The sequence below is a fragment of the Camelina sativa genome, chromosome 11, assembly GCF_030686135.1.
Source record: "Camelina sativa cultivar CO46 ecotype springtype chromosome 11, ASM3068613v1".
Taxonomy (NCBI): domain Eukaryota; kingdom Viridiplantae; phylum Streptophyta; class Magnoliopsida; order Brassicales; family Brassicaceae; genus Camelina; species Camelina sativa.
The window spans coordinates 23,300,278-23,311,343 of NC_141890.1; the positions used below are offsets into that span (position 1 = coordinate 23,300,278).

General features: G+C 38.7%; 1 protein-coding gene across 1 annotated transcript; it reads right to left on the minus strand.

Annotated features, from left to right (window-relative positions):
• Positions 1 to 209: 209 nt before the first annotated feature.
• Positions 210 to 3,725, minus strand: LOC147934284 (uncharacterized). The gene is made up of 5 exons (XM_087472570.1): positions 3,235 to 3,725; positions 3,032 to 3,099; positions 1,269 to 2,075; positions 570 to 682; positions 210 to 509 (listed from the first exon to the last, which is right to left on the minus strand). Exons 1-5 carry the CDS (start codon positions 3,723 to 3,725, stop codon positions 210 to 212), a joined length of 1,779 nt encoding a protein of 592 aa, XP_087328696.1.
• Positions 3,726 to 11,066: the final 7,341 nt, after the last annotated feature.

Consider the following 11,066-nt stretch of genomic DNA (forward strand, 5'->3'; position numbering starts at 1 on the left):
GCTGCTTTGGTGAGTACATCGGCCAACTGTTCAGAACTTTCGGTGTGACATGGTAGAACAACTCTGAGCTTGATTTGTTCTCGAACTTTATGACAATCAACTTCAATGTGCTTGGTTCTCTCGTGAAACACCGAGTTAGTAGCAATGTGAATGGCGGCTTCATTGTCACAATGCATGGTGATAGGTTTAGGTGACTCAACTCCAAAGTCCTAAAGAAGAGCTTTGAGCCACATCAACTCGGTTGTAAGTTTCCTCATAGCTATATACTCCGATTCAGCACTCGATAGAGAGACCACCTTCTGCTTCTTTCTCTTCCATGTGACCAAGTTACCGCCTAGGAACGTGCAGTATCTAGTGGTAGAGCGACGATCTTCACGATACCCAACGAGTTCAGTGCTCTTGTTGCAACCCATCCAAATACCTTGTACCGGCGATCCCTTGATATACTTGAGTATTCGGTTCACCATGTTCCAGTGATGAACGGTTGGGTTTTGCATGTGTTGGCTCGCCTGGTTCACAGCAAAACAAATGTCAGGTCGTGTAATTGTAAGGTATATGAGCTTACCTACTAGACGGCGGTATTGCTTGACATCTTCAAATGGAGCTGCATCAAGCTCCCCCTTTCCTCCTGCCTTATAGTTTTCCTCAAGTGGTGTTGACACTGCTTTTGAGCCTAGTTTACCTGCATCACTTAATAAATCCAGGGCATATTTTCTTTGTGATAGAAATAAACCCTTATTAGACCTATAGACTTCTATACCAAGAAAATATTTGAGTTCGCCTAGATCTTTGATATCAAAAACTGATTTGAGAAAGTCTTTAGTATCTTGTATGCCTACCTTGTCACTTCCAGATATGATGATATCATCAACATATACTAGAATGACTACAATACCTTTGTCGCTTGGTAGTGTGAATAGTGTGTGATCAGATTCTGATTAGCGAAAGCCTCTCCCAAGCAAGGTGGTACTAAGTTTGTGATACCAAGCCCTAGGCGACTGTTTAAGACCATATATAGCCTTCTTGAGCATAAAGACTTTTCCCGGACCGATAGTGTCTCCTAAGCCGGGTGGTGGCCGCATATACACCTCATCTTCAAGCTCGCCTTTGCCAGAGCTCCCAATCTAGGTTAGTGGCCAACGAGAGAATGACTGGGACAGTGTGAAGTTTGGCCACCGGAGCAAACGTATCTCGATAGTCCTCCCCATACGTTTGTGTGAACCCGCGTGCAACCAAGCGGGCCTTATGGCGTTCAATCTCCCCGTTACTCTTGTACTTAATAGTGAAGACCCAGCGTGATGTGACAGCCTTCTTCCCTTTTGGTAAGTCAGACTCATCCCATGTATGATTTTTCTCCATAGCCGTTCTCTCAGCTTGAACCGCATCACGCCATACTTGTTGGTCTTTGGCCTCATCATATGTTTGGGGAACCCAATGCTTGTCGATTTGGCCAAGAAAAGCTTGATGTTCTGCAGGAAAATGTGCAAGAGTACACACCGCTTGAATAGGATGTGCAACAGCCGCATTGTTGTAGTATACGCGTGTGTTCTTCCAATTTGAAGGGTAAAACTTGAGTCGTTGGCTGCGTCGTAGTGGTATGACCTCCTCGTGATCATCATCTTCATTTCCAGCTTCAGTTGGTGTGATTTCTTCGTCAGAATGCACCTCGGTGTCAACATATTGTAAAGTATCTTCATCGGCAGGAGTTGCGGCTATCAGATTGGTGTCTGGTTCAGCGACAGTAGATTGACTCGATGCAGCTTCCTTAGGTAAATGAGACTCTTCTGAAGCGTTTGGCCCGGGTGGATTTTGATTGGCCCGATCGTTATCAACACTTAGCCGTTCAAGTATAAAACGGAGATTCTTGGCGCGGTCGGATGGCGATGTAGACAGGTCGCGGAGGTCGTCCCAATTTTTCTGGTCATAATACCCATGGGTTTCTACAAACTTCACGTCTCGAGACACCAGGACACGTCTAGACTCAGGATCATAGCATTTGTAGCCTTTTTGGGTGGTAAAGTAGCCAAGAAACATACTTTTGGTACTTTTGGCATCGAGTTTGTTTCGTAATTCACCTGGTTTTAAAACAAAACAAGTGCACCCAAACGCACGTAAGTGATCAAAGGTGGGTTTTTCTTTGTTTAATACCTCAAATGGAGAGACATCATGTAGGATATTCGTGGGAATCCGGTTGATTAGATAACAGACGGCAAGGACAGCGTCTCCCCAAAAACGTTTGGGTACATTGGTGTGAAACATCATGGATCTTGCGACTTCCATGAGATGCCTAATCTTCCTCTCAGCTACACTGTTTTGTTGTGGGGTCTAAGGGCAACTTGTTTGGTGAATTAAGCCATGGTTGGTGAGATGTTGTTTGAAAGCATGACTTGTATATTCCCCACCATTATCTGATCTCAAAATCGTAATCTTGGCATTATAATGGTTAGTCACATAATTGTGAAAATTGATAAAAGCTTCAAGAACTCTATCTTTAGATGGAAGCAAGGTTAGCCAAGTATACTTAGATTTTTCATCAATAAAAGTAACAAATTATTTCTGATTTTCTCTAGATAGGCAAGGAGAAGTCCAAACATCAGAATGAACAAGATCAAAACAATTATCATAAATAGTCAATGACCTAGGAAAAACAGATTTGCAATGTTTACCAAGGATACAAGCCTCACATTCATCATTCTTGAAAGAAATATTTGGAAGTATTAACTCTAAAGCCCTAGAGTGAGGATGTCCTAGTCTAGCATGCCAAATAACATTGTTTGCTTTAATAGAAATTGAACTAAAACAAGAAGCAGTATAAGAAGATAAATCCAAGTCTTCAACACAAATAAGTCGTCTTTAGAGGAGCCTTGGCCAAGAACTTTACTAGTCTCAATATCCTGAAAATGCACATTGTTAGGACCAAATATAGCATAACAATTCAAATCAATGGTAGCTCTCTTAACCGATAATAAGTTAGAGGTGAAACTTGGCATGTAAAACGCTTTAGTTGTTTTGTCAAATAGTTTTAAGTTACCAATTCCTTTAACCGGTACTTTTTCACCATTAGCAATAATCACACTTCCTAGGGCAGGTTTAATATCACTAATCAAGTTTGAATCACTAATCATGTGATGAAAAGCACCAGAATCTACTATAAGCGGTTTAGTTGGTTTTAAAACGTGAAAGGAGTTACCGGAAGCTTCCTTGAGGGCTTTGATGAGGGCGTCAAGGTCTGACTTCCTCACCAGGTCCGTGGTAGCAGCTAGGGCTGTTCCATTTTCTTCGGAGACTCGCTGGCTTGGTTCCGCGGTTGATGGTTCCATGGTGGCTTGATGTGCTCTCGGGCCTCCACGGTTATTTATAGCCCGATTGACTCGAAGGTGAGGATGAAGGATCCAGCATCGACTCTTGAAGTGGCCAGGCTTCTTACAGTGGTCACACACCGGTATGTTCTTGTCATCTTGTCGATAATGTCCTTTGTTTGCAACCACTGCTTCAGCCTTGTTAGGGGATACAAGTTCTCCTTTGTTACCAAACAGCCCCATGAAGCCATGCTCCTTTTGGATCTGGCTACACACATCATCTAGGCTAGGGAGCTTATCTGACCTCAAGATATGTTTGATGAGGTCATTGTAAGAAGGATTCAGTATGAGGAGTAGGCCGAACACCTTGTCTTGCTCTCGCCTCACGTTCAGTATGGCCGGATCAAGTGTGGCCAGCCTAAGCATCTAAAGTTCAGCCCAAAGACACCGAAACTTCCCAAAGTGTTTGGTGAACTCCATGTCCTCTTGGCTTAGGTTTTTAATGGCCCTCTTGATCTCAAATACTCGGTTTAAATTGGTGGTGTTGCCGAACACATTTTGTAATGTGTCCCACAGATCCTTGGTCATCTCGCAATATGAGTAGGCTTCGAGTATTGGAGCATCAAGGGAGTTTTGGATGATGGCAAGAACACTTTGGTCTTCTTGAAACCATTTGTCTTCACCGCTTGTGACTGCCTCTTTGCCGTCTATGGTGGGCTTTCCCTTTGGAGCCTCACTCGTTGTAATGAGGGTCCAAAGCCCTCGGCCACATAGTGCCGTCTTTGTGGTCCTCGCCCACAACAAGTAGTTCTCTCCTTTGAGAGTAACTGGAACAATCAAGGTCTTGGTGCCTTCCATGGTGTTTTGTCCGCTGGTCAATAGTATTATCCAACGGTTAAAGAAAATCGCTTCTTGCGATTGAAATAGAAATGAAGAGGGTAAGAAGAGCGGAAGTGAGTAATTGATGAGGGATTGAGAACTAGGAGCAACAAGGCTCTGATACCATGTAATTTTTAGATTCAAAGAAGAAGAGAAGGAGAGAAAGTATAATGAGAGTAAGAGAGTTTGCGGTTTTGGTGTTAGTGAGAGAATAGGAGTGTAGGGAGAGAGTAAATCGAATAAAGAGAGAAGTGTAGAAGAAGAAAGTAACTTCTTACTTGATTTAGTTCCAGGTTACAATCTAAATATAGACATGTACAAAGAGAATATCCTACCTAAGATGCTACACACACATACACAAGGTGAAAGCGACATTACTTAGATGTCACATGTGATCTTTGTTTGACCTCCCACTTGCACTAACTCGCCAACGGATATATGAGAAGGACCTAGAAGCTTTGTCACCGTTAGGAGTTGTTGTTCTTCATGGACTGGCATTGTAAGGCCTCTTAACTATTCGGACGGCCCATAATGTTTGGTTGTACGGACGTACGGACGGTGATATGTGTTTCATAATACCCATTTTGTCCCAAAACAGGCTAAAACCGAGAAAACATTGATTAGAAGCAGTAAACAGCTTTGTTACAGTTTCGAGGGACAGAATGTGTGACAATCAAATGCATTTGACTAATCATAAGAGTTCGGGTTGAATTTGGAGTATTTAGACAACACTTCTACCCATTTTGTCCCAAAACAGGCTTAAAACGAGAAAACAGGCTAAAACCGAGAAAACATTAATTTGAAGCAGTAAACAGCTTTGCTTGTGTTTCTTGGGTAAAAATGTGTGACAATCCAACGCATTTGACTTATATTAAGAGTTCGGAATGAATTTGAAGGGTTTAGACACCCTTTATACCCATTTTGTCCCGAAAGAGGCTAAAACCGTGAAAACATTGATTCGAAGCAGTAAACAGCTTTGTTACTGAGTCCAGGGACAGAATGTGTGACAATCAAATGCATTTGACTAATTATAAGAGTTCGGGTTGAATTTGGAGTGTTTAGACAACACTTCTACCCATTTTGTCCCAAAACAGGCTTAAAACGAGAAAACAAGCTAAAACCGAGAAAACATTAATTTGAAGCAGTAAATAGCTTTGTTTGTGTTTCTTGGGTCAAAATGTGTGACAATCCAATGCATTTGACTTATATTAAGAGTTCGCAATGAAATTGAAGTGTTTGGACACCCTTTATACCCATTTTGTCCCGAAACAGGTTAAAACCGAGAAAACATTAATTCGAAGTAGCAAACAGCTTTGTTAATGTTTCTAGGGTCAGAATGTGTGACAATCCAATGCATTTGACTAATTATAAGAGTTCTGGTTGAATTTGGAGTGTTTAGACAACACTTATACCCATTTTGTCCCAAAACAGGCTTAAAAAGAGAAAACAAGCTAAAACCGAGAAAACATTAATTCGAAGCAGTAAACATCTTTTTTTGTGTTTCTTGGATCAAAATGTGTGACAATCCAATGCATTTGACTTATTGTAAGAGTTTGGAATGAATTTGAAGTGTTTAGACACCACTTATACCCATTTTGTCCCAAAAAAGGCTAAAACCGAGAAAACATTGATTCGAAGCAGTACCCAGCTTTGTTACTGTTTCCAGGGACAGAATCTGTGACAATCAAAGGCATGTGACTAATTAGAAGAGTTCGGGTTGAATTTGGAGTGCTTAGACAACACTTATACCCATTTTGTCCCAAAACAGGCTTAAAACGAGAAAACAAGCTAAAACCGAGAAAACATTAATTTGAAGCAGTAAGCAGCTTTGTTTTTGTTTCTTGGGTCAAAATGTGTGACAATCCAATGCATTTGACTTATATTAAGAGTTGGGAATGAATTTGAAGTGTTTAGACACCACTTATACCCATTTTGTCCCAAAACAGGCTAAAACCGAGAAAACATTGATGCGAAGCAGTACCCAGCTTTGTTACTGTTTCCAGGGACAGAATCTGTGACAATCAAAGGCATGTGACTAATTAGAAGAGTTCGGGTTGAATTTGGAGTGTTTAGACAACACTTCTACCCATTTTGTCCCAAAACAGGCTTAAAACGAGAAAGTAGGCTAAAACCGAGAAAACATTAATTTGAAGCAGTAAACATCTTTTTTTTGTGTTTCTTGGGTCAAAATGTGTAACAATCCAATGCATTTGACTTATTGTAAGAGTTTGGAATGAATTTGAAGTGTTTAGACACCACTTATACCCATTTTGTCCCAAAAAGGGCTAAAACCGAGAAAACATTGATTCGAAGCAGTAAACAGCTTTGTTACTGTTTCTAGGGTCAGAATGTGTGACAATCCAATGCATTTGACTAATTATAAGAGTTCGGCTTGAATTTGGAGTGCTTAGACAACACTTATACCCATTTTGTCCCAAAACAGGCTTAAAACGAGAAAACAGGCTAAAGTAAACAGCTTTGTTTGTGTTTCTTATGTCAAATTGTGTGACAATCCAATGCATTTGACTTATATTAAGAGTTGGGAATGAATTTGAAGTGTTTAGACACCACTTATACCCATTTTGTCCCAAAACAGGCTAAAACCGAGATAACATTGATTTGAAGCAGTAAACAGCTTTGTTACTGTTTTCAGGGAAAGAATGTGTGACAATCAAATGCATTTGACTAATTATAAGAGTTCGGGTTGAATTTGGAGTGTCTGGACAACACTTATACCCATTTTGTCCCAAAACAGGCTTAAAATGAGAAAACAGGCTAAAACCGAGAAAACATTGATTCGAAGCGGTAAACATCTTTGTTAGTGTTTCTAAGGTGAGAATGTGTGACAATCGAATGCATTTGACTAATTATAACAGTTCGGGTTGAATTTGGAGTGTTTAGACAACACTTACACCCATTTTGTCCCAAAACAGTCTTAAAACGAGAAAACAAGCTACAACCGAGAAAACATTAATTTGAAGCAGTAAACAGCTTTGTTTGTGTTTCTTAGGTCAAAATGTGTTACAATCCAATGCATTTGACTTACATTAAGGGTTCACAATGAAATTGAAGTGTTTGGACACCCTTTATACCCATTTTGTCCCGAAAATGGCTAAAACCGAGAAAACATTGATTCGAAGCAGCAAACAGCTTTGTTACTGTTTCTAGGGTTAGAATGTGTGACAATCCAATGCATTTGACTAATTATAAGAGTTCGGGTTGAATTTGGAGTGTTTAGACAACACTTATACCCATTTTGTCCCAAAACAAGCTTAAAAAGAGAAAACAGGCTAAAACCGAGAAAACATTAATTCGAAGCAGTAAACAGCTTTGTTTGTGTTTCTTGGGTCAAAATGTGTGACAATCCAATGCATTTGACTTATATTAAAAGTTGGGAATGAATTTGAAGTGTTTAGACACCACTTATACCCATTTTGTCCCAAAACAGGCTAAAACCGAGAAAACATTGATTCGAAGCAGTAAACAGCTTTGTTTCTGTTTCCAGGGACATAATGTGTGACACTCAAATGCATTTGACTAATTACAAGAGTTTGGCTTGAATTTGGAGTGCTTAGACAACACTTATACCTATTTTATCCCAATATAGGCTTAAAACGAGAAAACAGGCTAAAACCGAGAAAACATTAATTCGAAGCAGTAAACAGCTTTGTTTTTATTTCTTGTGTCAAATTGTGAGATAATCCAATGCATTTGACTTATAGTAAGAGTTGGGAATGAATTTGAAGTGTTTAGACACCACTTATACCCATTTTGTCCCAAAACAGGCTAAAACCAAGAAAACATTGATTCGAAACAGTAAACAGTTTTTTTACTGTTTCCAGGGACAGAATGTGTGACAATCAAATGTATTTGACTAATTATAATAGTTCGGGTTGAATTTGGAGTGTTTAGACAACACTTATACCCATTTTGTCCCAAAACAGGCTTAAAACGAGAAAACAAGCTAAAACCGAGAAAACATTAATTCGAAGCAGTAAACATCTTTTTTTGTGTTTCTTGGATCAAAATGTGTGACAATCCAATGCATTTGACTTATTGTAAGAGTTTGGAATGAATTTGAAGTGTTTAGACACCACTTATACCCATTTTGTCCCAAAAAAGGCTAAAACCGAGAAAACATTGATTCGAAGCAGTAACCAGCTTTGTTACTGTTTCTAGGGTCAGAATGTGTGACAATCCAATGCATTTGACTAATTATAAGAGTTCGGCTTGAATTTGGAGTGCTTAGACAACACTTATACCCATTTTGTCCCAAAACAGGCTTAAAACGAGAAAACAAGCTAAAACCGAGAAAACATTAATTTGAAGCAGTAAACAGCTTTGTTTTTGTTTTTTTTGTCAAATTGTGACCTAATCCAATGCATTTGACTTATATTAAGAGTTGGGAATGAATTTGAAGTGTTTAGACACCACTTATACCCATTTTGTCCCAAAACAGGCTAAAACCAAGAAAACATTGATTCGAAACAGTAAACAGCTTTTTTACTGTTTCCAGGGACAGAATGTGTGACAATCAAATGCATTTGACTAATTATAAGAGTTCGGGTTGAATTTGGAGTGTTTAGACAACACTTATACCCATTTTGTCCCAAAACAGGCTTAAAACGAGAAAACAAGCTAAAACCGAGAAAACATTAATTCGAAGCAGTAAACATCTTTTTTTGTGTTTCTTGGATCAAAATGTGTGACAATCCAATGCATTTGACTTATTGTAAGAGTTTGGAATGAATTTGAAGTGTTTAGACACCACTTATACCCATTTTGTCCCAAAAAAGGCTAAAACCGAGAAAACATTGATTCGAAGCAGTAACCAGCTTTGTTACTGTTTCTAGGGTCAGAATGTGTGACAATCCAATGCATTTGACTAATTATAAGAGTTCGGCTTGAATTTGGAGTGCTTAGACAACACTTATACCCATTTTGTCCCAAAACAGGCTTAAAACGAGAAAACAAGCTAAAACCGAGAAAACATTAATTTGAAGCAGTAAGCAGCTTTGTTTTTGTTTCTTGGGTCAAAATGTGTGACAATCCAATGCATTTGACTTATATTAAGAGTTGGGAATGAATTTGAAGTGTTTAGACACCACTTATACCCATTTTGTCCCAAAACAGGCTAAAACCGAGAAAACATTGATGCGAAGCAGTACCCAGCTTTGTTACTGTTTCCAGGGACAGAATCTGTGACAATCAAAGGCATGTGACTAATTAGAAGAGTTCGGGTTGAATTTGGAGTGTTTATACAACACTTCTACCCATTTTGTCCCAAAACAGGCTTAAAACGAGAAAGTAGGCTAAAACCGAGAAAACATTAATTTGAAGCAGTAAACATCTTTTTTTGTGTTTCTTGGGTCAAAATGTGTAACAATCCAATGCATTTGACTTATTGTAAGAGTTTGGAATGAATTTGAAGTGTTTAGACACCACTTATACCCATTTTGTCCCAAAAAAGGCTAAACCCGAGAAAACATTGATTCGAAGCAGTAAACAGCTTTGTTACGGTTTCTAGGGTCAGAATGTGTGACAATCCAATGCATTTGACTAATTATAAGAGTTCGGCTTGAATTTGGAGTGTTTAGACAACACTTATACCCATTTTGTCCCAAAACAGGCTTAAAACGAGAAAACAGGCTAAAGTAAACAGCTTTGTTTGTGTTTCTTATGTCAAATTGTGTGACAATCCAATGCATTTGACTTATATTAAGAGTTGGGAATGAATTTGAAGTGTTTAGACACCACTTATACCCATTTTGTCCCAAAACAGGCTAAAACCGAGATAACATTGATTTGAAGCAGTAAACAGCTTTGTTACTGTTTTCAGGGAAAGAATGTGTGACAATCAAATGCATTTGACTAATTATAAGAGTTCGGGTTGAATTTGGAGTGTCTGGACAACACTTATACCCATTTTGTCCCAAAACAGGCTTAAAATGAGAAAACAGGCTAAAACCGAGAAAACATTGATTCGAAGCGGTAAACATCTTTGTTAGTGTTTCTAAGGTGAGAATGTGTGACAATCGAATGCATTTGACTAATTATAACAGTTCGGGTTGAATTTGGAGTGTTTAGACAACACTTACACCCATTTTGTCCCAAAACAGGCTAAAAACGAGAAAACAAGCTACAACCGAGAAAACATTAATTTGAAGCAGTAAACAGCTTTGTTTGTGTTTCTTAGGTCAAAATGTGTTACAATCCAATGCATTTGACTTACATTAAGGGTTCACAATGAAATTGAAGTGTTTGGACACCCTTTATACCCATTTTGTCCCGAAAATGGCTAAAACCGAGAAAACATTGATTCGAAGCAGCAAACAGCTTTGTTACTGTTTCTAGGGTTAGAATGTGTGATAATCCAATGCATTTGACTAATTATAAGAGTTTGGGTTGAATTTGGAGTGTTTAGACAACACTTATACCCATTTTGTCCCAAAACAAGCTTAAAAAGAGAAAACAGGCTAAAACCGAGAAAACATTAATTCGAAGCAGTAAACAGCTTTGTTTGTGTTTCTTGGGTCAAAATGTGTGACAATCCAATGCATTTGACTTATATTAAAAGTTGGGAATGAATTTGAAGTGTTTAGACACCACTTATACCCATTTTGTCCCAAAACAGGCTAAAACCGAGAAAACATTGATTCGAAGCAGTAAACAGCTTTGTTTCTGTTTCCAGGGACATAATGTGTGACACTCAAATGCATTTGACTAATTACAAGAGTTTGGCTTGAATTTGGAGTGCTTAGACAACACTTATACCTATTTTATCCCAATATAGGCTTAAAACGAGAAAACAGGCTAAAACCGAGAAAACATTAATTCGAAGCAGTAAACAGCTTTGTTTTTGTTTCTTGTGTCAAATTGTGAGATAAT